Below are 18,541 nucleotides of genomic sequence, written 5' to 3'. Positions count from 1 at the left end.
TCCTCCTCAGGGTTCTGCCATTCAGTGTTTAATTTCCACCTGCACTTGCCATTCCAAAATACATCGTTCACATTTGTCTGGATGAAACGCCATCCGCTATCGAACTGATCTGTATCCTGCTGAATCTTCTGACAATCCTTCTCACTATCCTTAACTCCACCAATCTTTGCATCGCCTGCAAAATTACAAATTAGACCAGACACGTTTTCCTCCAAATCATTGGATAGACCATGAACAGCAGACATCCCAGCACTGATCCCTGTGGAACATCACTTGTTACAACCCTCCATTCCATTGTTACCCTCTGTCTCCTATGACTAAGTGAGTTCGGTACCCACCTTGCCAGCTCACCCATGATACCATGTGACTTCGCATTTTTACCAGTCTGCAGTGAGGGAACTTGTCAAAGGCTTGACCGAAGTCCATGTAGACAACATCAACCGCTTTCTGTACTGGAACATCTGGTGCAGCAATTGTCCCCCACCATTCAGGACTGTCTGTAGCAGGACTGCAGAGCCATCTGATCCATTGGTTATGGGGTGGCTCTGTTGTGTGCTGTTTCTACTGTTTGATGAGCAAGTAGTCCTGGGGATGTTGTAGGTTCAGTGTGTTGGCCTCACACATTTCAGTTTGCCTGGTGTTGCACACAGTCAAGTTTGGAGTGGTGCTGGAAAAGCACAGCAGGTCAGGCAGGATCTGAGGAGCCGGAAAATCAACGTTTCGGGCAGGAGCCCTTCATCAGGAATGTGGCTGATGAAGGTCTCCTGCCCGAAAAGATGATTTTCCTGCTCCTCGGATGCTGCCTGACCTCCTATGCTTTTCCAGCACCGCTCTAATCTTGACTCTGATCTCCAGCATCTGCAATCCTCACTTTTGCCTGGTTGCATGCAGCAAAATCACATGTCTCTTCATTGATCTCCCAGCCTGATGGGAATGTTGGTGCGGGGGGTGTTAATGTGGATTGTGAGGTTACAGATTGTAGTTCAATGGGCTTACAATGTAGTCTTTAACTTGGTGACTTCATACTGGGGAGTCCCTGGGCAACTCCCTCCTGACTGTACACCACTGTGCCTCCACCTCTGCTGGCTCTGTCCTGGTGGTGGGTCAGGCTGTGTCCAGGGACAATGATCGTGGTGTCTGTGATATTGTAAGTTATGGTTCTGTGAGTTCGACCATGTGAGGTTGTTAGTCGACCCGTCTGTGCACTAGCTCCTAGATGTTACTGAGGAGGACTTTGCAGGGTTGACAGGGCTGGAACTGCACTCACTGTTATTGGGGCCTTGGTCAATGCAGAGTAGTCTGAGTCTAATTGTACTCTTTTGGCATTCCTTCACTGTTGCTGGGTCAAAGTCCTGAAACTCAATCCCTTAAATTACTCTGGATAACCCTGACACCTCAGGGCTGCAGCAGTTGAAGAAGGCAGCTTCTCCTGGGCGATCAGGATGGACAATAAATGCACATGATCTGAGCCAGTGACACCCATGACCAAATAAAACAAAAGTAGAAATTAATGAAACAGCGAACATCCTGAGGAAAAAACAAACAAAAAACTGCAGATGCTGCAAATCAGAAACAAAAATGGAAACTGTTGGAAAAGCTCAGCATGTCTGTCAGCACCTGTGGAGAGAAATCAGAGTTAATGTTTCAGGCAGAGTGACCCTTCATCAAGATCCTGAGGAGCTTGACAATGCAGATTCTGAGAGGATATTTGCTCTTGTCAACAGAAGTCAAACAGGGGAACAATTGCAAAATAACAGATTACCGATTTAAATAAGAATGAGGGAACATTTAATCTCATAGCTCCTCTTTTAAGTTCATGCAGCAAAGAGGCACATGGCTGGTTATCCCCCTCCTCCTGCACCCAAATAATTTACTCAGTGTAGGAAAATGTAATCTGGATTCTGAGTTTAAATTAACCTGTGCTCATTTCAAAAGTCACAGGTTGGAGCTGGTGAATGGTTACATTAGGAATGACACCAGGGGGTTCTCCTTCACACAGAGTGTGGTCAATAATTTGAATATGTTTGAGCAGAAAATGTGTTGCTGGAAAAGCGCAGCAGGTCAGGCAGCATCCAGGGAACAGGAGAATCGACGTTTCGGGAATGAAGAAGGGCTTATGCCCGAAACGTCGATTCTCCTGTTCCCTGGATGCTGCCTGACCTACTGCGCTTTTCCAGCAACACATTTTCAGCTCTGATCTCCAGCATCTGCAGACCTCACTTTCTCCTCAATGTATTTGAGCAACAGAGTGAGGGGGGAGGCTGTAAAATCCTTGATCTTGTTTAAAGAATATTAATATTGAGCAACGGGTGGAGGGTTCTGCATGAATGAATTCAGGAGGGTTCAATGGATCCGATCTGTAAGTATCTTCAGTGGTCACACAGCACCATGTTATCGTCCAACTGGTTTATTTGAAATAACAAGGTTCAGAGCACTGCTCCTGAATCAGGTGAAGTCCTGGTGTAGTGTGACTTCTGACTTTGTCCACCTCAGTGCAACACTGGCAACTCCACATCATGGAAATATCTTGTAATCAAGGTTTTCAAATTGAGTGGTGAGGAAACATTTTGATCAGGGTGACTCTTGTTGGGGAATGTCTAGGGCAGACCTGTTAGAGATGTGAGTGGAGTCTTTAATTGTTCATTTTATTGTGAAATTGAAAGGAATATAACATATTGAAATAAGAACTTCTGCACACTGACCTCATCCATTCTGATGTTTGTCCTTTCCTCAGCTGCTCAGGGAAATGTCTCAGTGGTGAGTGGGACAGAGGGAGATTCAGTTACTTTACCCTGTATCTTCAGGGGCTGGGACTCCCACACCCTGACCACTGTTACCTGGATGAGGAAGGAGCCCTACCAACACATCGTTACATTTACAGCCCAATCACAGGGAACTTGGACAACTGTACACAATGGAAATCGGTACGAGCTCATCGGGAACCCAAAGGAGAGAAATGCCTCGATCAGGATAAACCAGCTGAGTGTGAGGGACAATCACACTTACCTGTGTCTGTTGGAATACATGTCAGAACCTGATTCTCAGTATCTGATCCAGAAAGAGACTCGGTTGCAGGTACATGGTAAGAAACCGTTCACACATTCTTCAGCCTGTAGAAGGTGCACAATGAGTGTGGAACAGATTCTGTGAATGTTTTGTGATTTAATTTTCTGGTGAAAGGACATGGAACTAAAACATTAACCCTGTTTCTCTCCATTGGTATTGTCTGCCCTGCTGAGTATTTGCAGCATTTTGATGTTTATTTAAAATTTCCACCATCTGCAGAGTTTTAGCTTTGAGTTTCAAATTTAATTTTAGTCCATATTTAATGTACGATGATGTGCTGATATTTTTAGGTGCATTCTGATGTCAATATTGAAAGACATTGACACACTCAGAACATTCAGTTCTATCTCTAAATGCCCCAAAGTTACACTGACATTGAGATCATCTCCTCGAACAGGAAGGTGCAACAGTCTGATGTGTCCCTCTTGGTTACAATCTTCATCAGGAATAGTTCCATTAGTGCAACTACATTCCCACAGTGTCCATCTGACTGTGTGAGGCATCACAGCCATGTGGGACTTATCCTCACCCTGCATTCACACATGGGTTATAAAGGAGGGTGGTGGTATACTGTTACTGTCACTGGGCGACCAATCCAAACACGCAAGTCTGTGGCTATGGGTTCAAATCCCATCACAGCAGAAGGTGAAATGTGAATAAATGTTTTTAAAATCTGGAATTTGAAAGAAAAGCTAACCTAATGGCTGAGATTTGGAAATTCTGATCTGATTCAGTTGAACACTTCAGGGAATCTGGAGTTTGGTTCAGTTAGCTGGACGGTTGGTTTGCAAAGCAGTGTGATGCCAACAGTGTGGGTTCAATCCTCACATTGGCTCAGGTGACCATGAAGAACCCTCCTTCTCAACTCTCTCCTCACTGAGGTGTGGTGGCCCTCAGGTTAAACCACCACCAGTTCTCTCTCTCTCTCTCTCTCAAGAGAAAGCAGCCCATGGTCTGGTAGGAATATGGTGACTTGATTTAGAGAATGAAATCTGCCATTCACACTCAGTGTCATGTGTTGCCATATGCACAATCTTGAGCCCTCTCTCTCCATCAGCACCACCTCACATAGGCTCAGGGCTGCTCATAATTCACCAACTCTGCACAGTCCACTTCTAACTCTGTATTGGGAAAACAAAACGCAGACTGGGTGACCACTTTGCAGAACAGAAATGTTCGTCCACAAAAATGATGCTGAGCATCCAGTTGCCTGCCAGATCGACACACCAGCTTTTGGGGACCCAGTGACCTTCTGGACTCAATATTTGGGTCAATAATTTTAGGGCCTCAGCACCTTCTCCTATCTCCTTCCCACAACCCCCACACACCAGGCTTTGTCATCACATGGGCTACTACCAAAACAATCCATTGTCAGTCCCCATCAATGGTCCCCATCAGCAGCTGTTCATTCTCCCAGGCTGACCTTTCCCCTTTCGTTTGTCTGTCCAATTGTTTTTCTCTCTGTCTGGGGTCTGTTTCCACTGAGTGTTTACTCCTGCCCCCTCACCCCCCTCCCCATCTTCAGCATCTATACCAACCTTTCCCCAGCTATAATCAGTTATAGAATCATACAGCACAGGAGCAGACCCTTCAGTTCAATGAGTCCACACTGATCACAATCACACTTGCCTGCGCTTGGCCCATATCCCTCCAAACATTTCTTATTCATGACATTATCTAAATGTCTTTTAAGCATTGTAACTGTACCCACATCCACCATTTCCTCTGGAAGCTCATTCCACATGAACCACTCTCTGTGTAAAATAAAAACTGCCCCTTATGTCTTTTTAAAATCTTTCTCCTCTCACCTTGAAGATATGTCCCCAGACTTGACACCTGCCATTCACTTTATCTTTCTTCCTCATGCTTTTATCGATCTTGATAAGGTCACCTCTCAACTTTGTGCATCCAGTGAGAAATGTCCTAGTCGCTCCAGCCTCTTCCAGTAACTCAAGGCCTACTTTCTCGGCAACATCCTGGTAAATCTCTTCTGAACACTCTCCAGCTAAATGATATCCTTGCAATAACAGGGTGACCAGAACTGGACACAATAGAGGCCTCACCAGCATCCTGTCTAACCTGAACATAACATCCCAACTCCGATTATCAAAGGTCTGAGCAATGAAGGCAAGTGTGCTGAACCACCGTATATATAGATGATGCTAATTTGGAAGAATTATGTACCTGAATCCCTAGGTCTCTGTTCTACAGCATTACCCAAAGCCCTACTTTTAATTGTGTAAGTCTTCCCTTTGATTGTTTTCCCGAAGTGCAATACCTCACACTTAAACTCCATCTGTCACTCTTCAGCCCATTGACCCATTTGATTATGATCTCTTTGTATTCTAAGATAACCTTCTTTCATTATTCAATGTACCATCAATGTTGGTATCAACCGCAAACTTGCAAAACATTCTTTCTGAGTTCTTATCTAAATTTTGAAAATAAATGATGACAAAAGTGGGCCCAGCCCTGATCCCCGTGGGATCCTGCTGGTCACAGGCCTCCAGAACAAAACCCTCCCTCCACCGTCACTCTCTGTCTTCTGCCTTTCAGCCAATTGTGCATCCACTTGCCAAGCTCACCCTGAATCCCATGGGATCTAACTTCACTAATTAGTCTACCATGCGGAACCTTGTCAAAGGATTTATCAAAGTCTAAGTAAACAATGTTAACCCCTCTGCCCTCATCAATTTTCTTGTTTACTTCTTCAAAAAACTCCATCAAGTTTGTGAGATACAATATCCCTCGCACAAAACCATGCTGACTATCACTAGAGTCATAGAGCCATGGAGATGTACAGCATGGAAACAGATCCTTCGGTCCAACCTATCCATGCCGACCAGATATCCCAACCCAATCTAGTCCCACCTGCCAGCACCCGGCCCATATCCCTCCAAACCCTTCCTATTCATATACCCATCCAAATGCCTCTTAAATGTTGCAATTGTACCAGCCTCCACCACTTCCTCTGGCAGCTCATTCCATACACGTACCACCCTCTGCGTGAAAACGTTGCCCCTTAGGTCTTTTTTATATCTTTCCCCCTAACCCTAAACCTATGCCCTCTCGTTCTGGACTCCCCGACCCCAAGGAAAAGACTTTGCATATTTACCCAATCCATATCCCTCATAATTTTGTAAACTTCTATAAGGTCACCCCTCAGCCTCTGATGCTCCAGGGACAACAGCCCCAGCCTGTTCAGCCTCTCCTTATAGCTCAAATCCTCCAACCCTGGCAACATTCTTGTAAGTCTTTTCTGAACCCTTTCAAGTTTCACAACATCTTTCCGATAGGAAGGAGACCAGAATTGCATGCAATATTCCAACAGTGGTCTGACCAATGTCCTGTACAGTTGCAACATGACCCCCCCCCCCCCCCCCCCCCGGCTCCTGTACTCAATACTCTGACCAATAAAGGAAAGCATACCAAACGCCTACCTCACTATCCTATCTAACTGCGACTCCACTTTCAAGGAGCTATGAACCTGCACTCCAAGGTCTCTTTGTTCAGCAACACTCCCTAGGACCTTACCAATAAGTGTATAAGTCCTGTTAAGATTTGCTTTCCCAAAATGCAGCACCTCGCATTTATCTGAATTAAACTCCATCTGCCACTTCTCAGCCCATTGCCCCATTTGATCCAGATCCGTTTGTAATCTGAGGTAACCTTCTTCGCTGTCCACTACACCTTTGACTTTGGTGACATCTGCAAACTTACTAACTGTACCTCTTATGCTCGCATCCAGATCATTTATGTAAATGACAAAACGTAGAGGACCCAGCACCGATCCTTGTGGCACTCCACTGGTCACAGGCCTCCAGTCTGAAAAACAACCCTCCATCACCACCCACTGTCTTCTACCTTTGAGCCATTTCTGTATCCAAATGGCTAGTTCTCCCTGTATTCCATGAGATCTAATCTTGCTGATCAGTCTCCCATGTTGACTATCCCTAATCATTCCTTGCCTCTCCAAATGCACATAAATCCCAAATTTCAGAATTATTTTCAACAACTTACCCACCACCGAAGTCAGACTCACAGGTCTGAAGTTCCCAGGCTTCTCCTGACATCCATTCTTGAACATTAGCCACTTTCCAGTCATTCAGCACCTCACTCGTATTTATAGATGATACAAATGCCAGCGATTTCCTCTTAACTTCTGACAAAGTCCTGGGATTCACGAGATCAGGTCCCAGAGATTTATATTTTCAAAGACCTCTAGCCCTTCCTCTTCTGTAATGCAAACGTTTTTCAAAACATCAATATTTATTTCTCAGCGTTCTCTCACCTCCACTTCTCTCTCCACAGTAAAAACTGACACAAAATACTCACTTAAGATCTTTCCCATCTCCTGAGGTTGAACACAAAGGCAATCTCTTTGCCCTATACTCTATTTCTTGTTGCTGTCTTGGTCTTAATGTACTTATAGAATCCCTTTGGATTACCTTTAACCTTATTTGCCGAGGCTATCCCATATCCTTTCTTTGACTTCCTGATCTCCCTCTTATGAATGGCCTGACACTCATTATACAGTGCAAGAGATCCATTTGGATCCAGTTGTTTATATTTAGTATATGATTCTCTCCTATCCCTGACTGGAACCTCCATCTCTTTAATCACCCATTGTTCCTGAAAGCAGTACAGTTAAAACCATCCTTTGTGAACGGTCTTTTCTGTCTCAGAAGAGATCGCAGTGATCCAAGAATCTGAATCCCTGAACATTACACCACCTCTTCAGCCATTGATTTGCCTCCTTTATCCTTTTGTTCCCTCATCTGAGCTTGGCTTTGGGATTAAACCAGAGATTACTACTTTTGAGGGTCTGTTTTTTAATCTTCGACCTAACGTTTGATATTATTTTGTAAAGCCTTAATCCTTTCCCCAACTATGTCATTCCCATCACTGTGTACAAAATCTTCTGGTTTCTCATTGTTCCCTTTAACAGTATGTGTCAAACATTTTGCAATATCCTTAATCCTAGCACCAAGAAAACAGTATAATATCCTAGATTCATGCTCACTGCTGCAGAACCTCCTGTCTGTGCCCTTGACAGGAGAATCAACTGCAACAATTATTCTTTTAAATTTTGTCAAACCCCTCCAAACATAAGGTTCATTTTTAGCGCCCAAGATCTGACTGTCCCTTCTAATTTCCTCTGAGAGATTATCCTTTCAACCGTATGAGAGATTTCTGAACTACCTTCTTACCTTTCCTGACAGTCATCCTTCTATCTGACTGATCCTGCTGTGATATCACCTCTCGATCTACTGGCCATCTAACTCTGTGTCTCTTGTATGTCCTCAATGTCATTAAGTCGAAAAAGAAGCAACTTACACTAACATCTTAACTCTAAAGTAAACTACATTTCTTTATCCAAAGAGTTAATATTAAGCACAAGTGGTCCAGCAGACTGCTTTCAATGTTCTGATTAAAAATAAAATCCCACTCCAGAGCCAACCAGGTGTCAGCCTGTCCAAGAGCTCTGTAAACACAACTTGGTTTGAAACAAAACATCCCTCAGCAATTATTTTCCGTCAGCAAAACTTCCCACAGTCCACGTGTGTGCAGATCCAAAAAGGCCATGCATAGGACTCTGTTTGATAAAAAAAATTGGGCCTGTCTGTTTTGGGAATTTTTTTGTGTTTTTGAATATAAAATAACTAAAAGTGAATCAAACAAAAAGGTTTTCTGACTGAAATTTAATAAATGTAAGAAAGCTAGAAGTAAATCTGGAAATAAATCTGAATCTCAGGAGCAGCTGCGAGATCCACACTCCTCTCAGCCCACTGTTTTTGATCATTTTATTTCTGAAGAAGTGTCACTGGACCCAAAACATTAACTCTACTTTCTCTCCACAGATGCCACCATACCAGCTGAGTTTTTCCCGCAATTTCTGTTTTTGTCTCTGCCATCCTTACTTGGTCAGGTCTCCAGGACAGGGGTTGACAGTACATCAGGATTGAAGAAGGGTGTTCACTGTGTCAGGTCAGTGGAAGCGAGTGTGGGTCCTGGAGGTTGGGTCAGGGGCTGTGTGAGGAACAGCACTAGGTCCCATGATTTCTGTCCCTAGCCCTACCTACACGTCAATGCTAACCCACTGAATTGTATTTGCCGGCTGGGTAAGGAATCATCTATGATGCTGGGGACGTCTTATGGGTCAAGTTATTTGGGAATGCTTCAGCCCTATTATTTGCACTGATGAGCAGGGCTCCCCCTCATTGAGGATGGGGATATTTGTGGAGACTCATATTCCTGTTAGTTGCTTAATTGTCCTCAACCATTCATAACTGCATGTGACAGGTCTGTTGAGCTTATATCTGATGCACTGACACTTACCCCAGAGCATCAATTGTGGTTTATGCTGTTTGACACAGAAGTGGTTTTATAGCTGACATCTCATTTTCAGGTTTGCTGGTGCTGTTCCTGGCATCACCTCCTGCATTGTTCATTTACAGGCCATGCATTTACCGATTGTGTTACAGCCCAATTCTGCTGTACTGATGGCCCACAGTGTCTCAGGGATCCCAGTGTTGACTTGCTCGATCTGTTCAAAGACTATCCCATTTAACACAGGGCTAGTGCGATACATGATGGGGATATACCTCAATGTGATGATGGGACTTTGTCTCCACAGGACTGTGTGGTAGTTACTCCTCCCAATCCTATAATAGACAGATAGACGGCTGAGGACAAGGTCAAGCTTTTTTCTCTTGTTGGTTCCCTCACCACCCGCCACAGACCCAGTCCAAGAGCTATGTCATTTCAGATTCCACCAGCTCAGGCAGTCGTGAAGCTGCTGAGTCTGTCTTGGTGTTGGACAGTGATGTCTCCCACCCAGAGTACATTCTGTGCCAGTGTTGACCTCAGTGCTTCCTCCAAGTGGTGATAAACATGATCAGAAGCCTGGGAGTGGGGGGATTGTGGCAGGGGATAGTCATCCAGAGATTTCCTTGCTCATGTTTGACCTGATGCCATCGGACTTCATGATAATGTTTTGAGTTAAGAAAGTTCTGCTTAGCAACTGCTGTCTGATTGGTTGAACTGTGCTGTTACAAAGCTGGACGTTCCTGGAGTGTCTGAAAGTGTAAAGTATCTAGAGTCTACAGAGAGAAAGCAGTCAGCTCTGCCTCTCCCCCATCACTGTAGAGAAAAGCAGAGAAAACACAAGTAATCTGGAGTCACATGTGAAAAGTTCTGAGTTCACCTGATTGGCCGTTGGATTTGAAGTATGCCCATCACTGTCCAGAACACAGCATCTCATTGCTGCGAAACAACACAAGGACTGTGAGAGAGAGCGATCCTTCCATCTTGTGGTCAGGACTTTTATTTTCAGAGTCTTGTTTACTCTGTTACCCTGTCTACATTCTTTTGTCACTCATGGTAGAAATATAAGTCATCTATCTTTTCTCTGTCTTAACTGTGATTGTGTGTGTGTATGTGTCTGTGCGTTTGTGTGCGTGTGTGTGCATGTATGTGCATGTATGTGTATGTATCTGTGCGTTTGTATGCATGTGTGTGTGTGTATGTGTATGTGTCTGTGCGTGTGTGTGCATATGTGGCTTTGAAGGGATGCTGTTTAGGAGCATTAATTAGGTATCCATTTCTTTCACTGCTCTTATTAGTGGAATTATTCATTAATGGAATTATTTAACTGTTACTGAAGAATCCTGGTGTTGCTCACTTCTGTCCTGAGTAGCAGTCTGTCAGGCACTTTGGGTGTCGGGGTCATCCTATTGGGATTCTTGTACATTTGTATAGCTCCTGACAATGTGTGGATCAGTAGGACATGTTCAGACAGAGCATGACTCATTGAGTTTTATGAAGGAGTGATGAAGATGATTGATGAATGGAGAGTGGTGGACATGGCCTAAATGGACTTCAGCAAGGTATTTGACAAGGTTCTGCATGATAGACTCGTTAACAAGGTTAGATCACATGGAATACAGGGGGAACTAGCCATTTAGATACATAACTGGCTTGAAGATAGGACACAGAGTGTGGTGGCGCAGGATTGCTTTTTAGACTGGAGGCCTCTACCCAGCAGTGTGCTGCAAGGATCGGTGCTAGATCCACTGCTTATTGTCATTTATATAAATGGCTTGGATGTGAATATCAGAGAAATGGTCAGTAAGTTTCCAGATGACACCAAAATTGGAGGTGTAGTTGACAGCAAAGAAGGTTATCACAGAGGACAACGGGACTTTGATCAGATTGGCCAATGGGCTGAGGAGTGGCAGATGGAGTTTAACTTAGATAAATTTGAGCTGTTACATTTTGTTAACGCAAATCAGGGCAGGACTTATACACTGACTGGTAAGGTACTGGGGAGTGTTGCCAAACCAAGAGAACTTGATGTGCAGGTTCATTGTTCTTTGAAAGTGGAGTCAAAGGGTAGACTGGTTAATGAAGGGAGCATTTGGTAAACTCACCTTTATTGATCAATGCATTGAGTACAGGAGTTAGGAGGTCTTGTCATGGCTGCACAGGATGCTGGTTAGACCACTTTTGGAATATTGCATTCATTTCTGGCCTCCCTGCTGTAGGAAAGATGCTGAGAAACTCAAAAGGGTTCAGAAAAGATTGAGGAGAGTGATACCAGGGCTGGAGGGCTTGAGTTGTGGGCGAAGCTGAATAAGCTGGGGCAAGATTCCGTGGAGTGTTGGTGGCTGATGGGTGACCTTATAGATGTTTATACAATCATGGATTCAGACAGGATAAATAGTCAAGGTCTTTTCTCCAGGGTACGGGCGTCCAAAACTAGAGGCCACAGGTTTAAGGTGGAAGGGGCAAGATTTAAAAGGGACCTGAGGGAAAACGTTTTCATACAGAGTGTGGTGTGCGAATGGAATGAACCGCCAGGTGATGTGGTAGAGGCTGATATAATTATAACATTTAAAAGGCATCTGAATGGTATACTAATAGGAAGGGATCTGAGGGGCATTGGCAAATATGGCAAATGGGACAAGATTTTATTCAGGAAATCTGATGGGCATGGGCAGGTTGGACTGAAGGGTCTGTTTCTATGCTGTACATCTCTGTAACTTTCTTTGTACATTTTGTACTGGGTTTTGTCCAACTCAGTGTCTCCCTTTGCCATTGATGTGGGAGTTTTAGAGTCAAATCTGTTGCTATGGGACTAGAGTCACATGCAGGTCAAACTGGGTAAGGATGGTATTTCCTTTTTCTAAAGAACATCAGTGAACCAGATGGATTTTTTCCAACAATTGATCATGGTTTCATGGTTCCCATTAGACTGATGTATAATTCCTGATGTAATAACTGAATTGAATTTCCAGCAGCTGTCATGGTGGGAACTGAAACTCTGTCCCCAGTGTATTGGTTTGCTCATGAATTTACATTACTATTTGTTCACTACCTCTCATTATAGCTGCGAAACCCTGTTCTCACTAAATAATACACTCAGAATAGACTCTCCAAGTTTCAGTTTCACACACTGATATCTGTCCCCGGGCTGTGTTCATACTCTATCTCCCTCGCTCTCTCCCCCCTCACAGTGGTTTCTCTTAATGGTTGGTCAATGACAGTCGCGGATGGAGTGAGGGCTGAGGAAGTGGGCTCCACTGTCTTATCCTGCAGCTTCACCCACCCTGACACTCACCCCACACTCACCGGCTCCGTGATATGGATTAAATCTGGCACAGGTGCTATCTTTAAGTGTACATATTCTGATCCAGACCATTCCCAGGGTGAGCTTTGTGAGAATGTGATACAACGGGATGGTGGGAATCACTTCAGATTCATGGGGAACCTCACAAACAACGATGTCTCAATAATGATGGGGGGACTGAGCCGGGAGGATGCTGGTCCCTATCGTGTGGAGCTCAATATTGATAGTTTTCAAACAAAGTCTCAACAAAGCTGGAAGTTGAAGGTAAGGAACAATGTTTGGATGGTGTCACTGCCCCGGTAGCTCAATGAGAACAGGCTCCTCGACTGGGAGCTCTCGGGTTGGCTCCTTCTCTTGGGCTCTTTCAATTGGTCTCAGGCAGGAGACAGTGAGAAGGAAAGAGAGAGATGAGGCTGGGATTTATGGACCATTCCATCACTGTGTCTGAAACTTCCCACAGTCTCCCATCAACTCCCTAATTTGTTGTGCTCAAACTGGCTTCAGTGTTCTGAGGTAGGGACCAGAGAAAACATCACCAAGGATGCAAGCTCCAAGATCCACCTGGTTCCATGTTCCCTATGGGCAATATGGATTCAATGACAGGGATCTCAAGGATGGATCTGGGTAAAGGAAGTCGGTGGTCAGAGTGCATCGGTTTTTGAAGATGTCAGGACATATTAAGAATGTGGATGGAAAAGCAAATGGGATTTACAGATTTCAGAAATGGAAGTGTTGAGAACTGAGGCAGGGAGCCCATAAGACATAGGAACAGAAGAAGGCCATTCAGCCCATTGAGTCTGTTCCACATTCAATGAGATCATGACTGAGATGATAAATGTCAATACCCCATTCTTGCTTTATCTTCACAATCCTCGATTCCGTGAATGATTAAACATTTGTCTATCTCAGCCTTGGCTATACTTAATGACCCAACATTAACTGCTGTCTGTGGTAAAGTAGTCCAGAGGTTCACTACCCTCTTACAGAAAACATTCCTCTCCAGCAATATTTGTTATTGATTCCTTCATGACAACATCTGGTGTGCCGGAATTCCGAGGACAGTCACTATTACCAATTCTTCTCTCCCTCAGTCCGGGGGATCTGGAGCTAAATCTGTCCTTCCCATTATCCAGCTGAGACCGGGCAAGTCAGCACCGGATCCAACAACTGCCCTGTGGAACGATGTAAAATATCCATCTAAACTTCTATTCTGTGTCACAGAATTAAGCAGCTGCCTCCTTCAAGAATTTTCCTGATCTGGAAAGCACTGCCTGACAGGGCGATGGAAACAGATTCAACAGGGGCATCTTTCAGAAACAAGGGATAAGTATTCGGAAAGGAGCACTTTACAGGGTTATAGGGATGGACGAGGGAGGGGGATGAACTGGATTGCTCTGTCAAAGAATGCCCAGTGTGTACATTTAATCTCACACTCTATAACCCTGCTACAGGTTTCACTGCAGCAACATTGAGATATTACTAACCAATGTTGTTCTTGCTGTTTTACAGTGAAGACTCAGCCTGCTCAATATGTCTCAGTATATTCGCTGGCCATTCCACTGCTCATCCTCCTCCTCCTCATCATCATCATTGTCATCATCTTCATCACCTTCAGGAAGAAAGGAGGTGGGTTCTGTAGAGAATGAGGTTAATAAAACAAGATGGTCCTGTTTTTGAAACAGCAATAAACAATGACCCTGGATTAATTTTCCCTCACCGACTCTCTCCTCTTCAGTACATTCTCTGAAAACACTGGCTTTGTCTTTGGTGGGTGGTGGAGAGTGGGTGAAGGTGGCGTGTTCAATAGCATCGCCCACTGTCTGATGTCTGACTCATGGGTGATTGAAGATTGAGGCTGTTTCACAACCAAGGCCATTCCAATCCATTCTATTAAACTCTGATGGATTAATCCCCATTCTTCTCCCCATTACTGTCAACTCTCAATGCACCAAAATGTCTTCTCATTCACTTCCATTTGACACAATCCCAACAGACCACACCTTTTCCATTCATTCCCACTCAGAACAGAATCTCGATAGAACATAACGGAAGCTGCAATTTGAAACAATTCCTTTTTGTGTTTTATTGTTAAAATTGATTTGCTGCAAAAGGACAACATGATGCCTCAGATAGTCTGAGTAACAGACATCTCGGGGTGGAATGGTAACATGGGCTCCTGTTTGGGCCTGTGCAGTGGGGGTAATGTTCAGGCACTGATCTGTTTTGGGGCTGACCTCGTGACCTACCTTTGCACTGGTTGATCAAATTAAAAACATAGTCTCTTTTTGAATACAGGAGTTAGATTCGCTATTGTTGAAGGCAGTGGGACCAGCCCAGAACCTTGGGAATTGTGGGAAATGTAAAGCAATTGTTCAATTTTCCCAGCAGCTCCTCTTTAAAGACCCTGGGATGAAGTCCATCAGGGACTCAGGGAACTGTCAGTCCACAGCATCAATGATTTACTCAGGACCACTTCTCTGGTGTTTGGAATTTTCTTGAGTTCCTCGTTCCTTTTCATTTCCGGATTTATAATGTTCTGGAATGTTTTTTGTATCCCTTATCCTGAAGACTAATGCAAAATACCTGTTTAATTCATCAGCCATTTCCATGACTAATTCTATAAACTCCTGTTGTTTTTAAACCATCTAAATGTAACGTTGCCATATTCCCAGAGGATGACAGTGGTGTTCTCTGATCAGAGAGAGAGAGAGAGAGACAGATGACTGGTGGTGTGCTTAACCTGATAATCATCTTATCTCAAGTAAGAGGTGAAGTTGAAAAAGTGGGACCTTTGCGGTAAGATCAGCTAATGTGGTAATTGAATCCATGCTTTACATTACAATCCAGCTGTCTCACCAACATACCTGCAAAATGTCTCACGAAACTCTAACTATCCATTCTTACATGACTGGCTAACTTTCTCTGTACAGTAAGTTTTCCCTCCTTATTAATTTTGTTGCCTTTGTTTGATGATTTTTATATCCTGTCCAATCGTCTCACTTGTTCCTTTATTTTGTGTAAATATTTGTGTTTTCTTTCAGTTTGACAATGCCATTAATTTTTTTACAGTTAACTATTACTCCTCGTGAGATATCTGTAACTGTATCTCTTCACCATTCCCTTCACATAATTTATAAGTGAACTTTAGCTGATTGACCCCTTATGATCAAAATTAAATCTCCCAGTGTGTTAGAAACAGGGACCCTGGGGTTAGTCTTGCCCAAGTAGTCTTTCTGGGTATAAAACAAGATGTGTTTTTGAGTACTGTACTAGGGATGAGTGCTGGGGTTGATACAGAACTTTTATTATTTTTGATTTATAAAGCAGTATTTTGGCATTAATATGGTAAAGTTTGGCTCTATTTTTAAACTTTTTTGAACTTATGTCTTAAGTAGACACATGTTTTGTCTTAAATTTTTTTGGGAATGAGCTTCTGCTATAGTATGCCGCAAACTCTGCAGGATAGTGCGCTTATCTTTCAGAGAGAGACCATTTCATCAAACACAAAAACAACTCAAAATATGCTCGAGCAAACCTGTTTCAGTCTGGGACCTGACTTGTCCAGTAATAACATCAACTGGGATCAGAAAAATATTAATACCTTTCTCTCTTGTTCCTGCTCTTTGACTGAACACATCTTCCTGCATCTGATCCCTTGTTCCCACTGATTATTGTAAAACACTCTCATCTGACTTGGTCAACTATCATTTACATCTTAACACATCCCCTCATTGTATCTTCTGCATTTAAGCCAATATTTTCCGAGCCACCATACAGTTCTGAGGAAAGGTCACCGGACCTGACTGAAACATTAACTCTGATTTCTCTTCAGAGATGCTGCCAGACCTGCTGAGCTTTTCCAGCAACTTCTGTTTTTGTTGTTGTTCCATTATTGATATTGGACTGGGCTAAGGAGGACACTCCTGAGTAAAGCTTTCGCAATCAGATAAGATTCGAGAGATCACTGTATCTAACCGTGCAAAATGTATATATTATTGGTCAGGGATGGTTTTGCTTGAGACTCATCCAACTGTGGAGACAATGTGGCAAATTTGTTCATAATTTTACAAAATATTTACGAATCATTTTTATCTCTTTAGGGGGTTCACAGCAAATGGATCCGACCACAGCTTTGAAAAGGTAAGGTCATCAGTGACTGATATAAACGTGGTTGGGTCATAGGATCATAGAGATGTACAGCATGGAAACAGACCCTCCGGTCCAACCTGTCCATGCCAACCAGATATCCCAACCCAATCTAGTCCCACCTGCCAGCACCTGGCCCATATCCCTCCAAACACTTCCTATTCATATGCCCATCCAAATGCCTCTTAAATGTTGCAATTGTACCATCCTCCACCACATCCTCTGGCAGCTCATTCCATACATTTACCACCCTCTGTGTGAAAACGTTGTCTTTTATACCTTTCCCCTCTCACCCTAAACCTATGCCCTCTAGTTCTGGACTCCCCGACCCCAGGGAAAAGACTTCGTCTATTTATCCTATCCATGCCCCTCATAATTTTGTAAACCTCTATAATCCTCCGACGCTCCAGGGAAAACAGCCCCAACCTATTCAGCCTCTCCCTATAGCTCAAATCCTCCAACCCTGGCAACATCCTTGTATATCTTTTCTGAATCCTTTCAAGTTTCACAACATCTTTCCGATAGGAAGGAGATCAGAATTGCACGCAATATTCCAACATTGGCCTAACCAATGTCCTGGACAGCCACAACATGACCTCCCAAATCTTGTACTCAATACTCTGACCAATAAAGGAAAGCATACCAAACGCCTTCTTCACTATCCTATCTACCTGCGACTCCACTTTCAAGGAGCAATGAACCTGCACTCCAAGGTCTTTTGATCAGCAATACGCCCTAGGACCTTTCCATTAAGTGTATAAGTCCTGCTAAGATTTACTTTCCCAAAATGCAGCACCTCGCATTAATCTGAATTAAATTCCATCTGCCACTTCTCAGCCCATTGTGCCATCTGGTCCAGATCATGTTGTAATCTGAGGTAACTCTCTTAGCTGTTTACTACACCTCCAATTTTGATGTCATCTGCAAACTTGATAACTGTACCTCTTATGCTCACATCATTTCATTTGTATAAATGACAAAAAGTAGAGGACCCAGCACCGATCCCTGTGGCTCTCCACTGGTCACAGGCCTCCAGTCTGAAAAACAACGGTCCTCCAGCACCCTCTGTCTTCTACCTTTGAGCTAGTTTTGCATCCAAATGGCTAGTTCTCCCTGTATTCCATGAGATCTAACCTTGCTAACCAGGCTCCCATGGGGAACCTTGTCGACCGCCTTACTGAAGTCCATATAGATCATATCTACTGCTCTGCCCTCATCAATTTTCTTTGTTACTTCTTCAAAAAACTCAATCAAGTTTGTGAGACATGGTTTCCCACGCATAAAGCCATGTCGACTATCCCTAATCAGTCCTTGCCTTTCCAAATACATGTACATCCTGTCCCTCAGGATTCCCTCCAACAACTTGCCCACCACTGAGGTCAAGCTCACTGGTCTATAGTTTCCTGGCTTGTCCTTACTGCCTTTCTTAAATAGTGGCACTACGTTTGACAACCTCCAGTCTTCCGGCACCTCACCTGTGACTATCGAAGATACAAATATCTCAGCAAGAGGCCCAGCAATCACTTCTCCAGCTTCCCACACAGTTCTTGGGTATACCTGATCAGGTCCTGGGAATTTATCCACCTATAACTGTTTCAAGACATTCAGCAATTCCTCCTCTGTAATCTGGACATTTTGCAAGATGTCACCATTTATTTCCCGACAGTCGATATCTTCCATATCCTTTTCCACAGTAAA

At 43.7% G+C, this 18,541-nt stretch overlaps 1 protein-coding gene across 1 annotated transcript in view; it reads left to right on the top strand.

Moving 5' to 3' along the window:
- The window catches only part of LOC122547977 (uncharacterized), a 35,882-nt gene extending 19,041 nt beyond the window's left edge, over nucleotides 1-16,841 (top strand). The window contains exons 3-5 of the mRNA XM_087974853.1: nucleotides 2,735-3,082; nucleotides 14,207-14,323; nucleotides 16,798-16,841. Of these exons, the coding sequence (XP_087830979.1) occupies nucleotides 2,735-3,082; nucleotides 14,207-14,323; nucleotides 16,798-16,841 (509 nt within the window). The remainder of the gene's footprint in view (nucleotides 1-2,734; nucleotides 3,083-14,206; nucleotides 14,324-16,797) is intronic.
- The last annotated feature ends 1,700 nt before the right edge of the window (nucleotides 16,842-18,541 follow it).

This window comes from Chiloscyllium plagiosum, unplaced genomic scaffold, assembly GCF_037043375.1.
Source record: "Chiloscyllium plagiosum isolate Xiang-an unplaced genomic scaffold, Cpla_swu_hap1 HiC_scaffold_2, whole genome shotgun sequence".
Classification (NCBI taxonomy): domain Eukaryota; kingdom Metazoa; phylum Chordata; class Chondrichthyes; order Orectolobiformes; family Hemiscylliidae; genus Chiloscyllium; species Chiloscyllium plagiosum.
The sequence above is the reverse complement of the archived record's forward strand: the minus strand, read 5'-3'. Positions and strand labels throughout refer to the sequence as shown.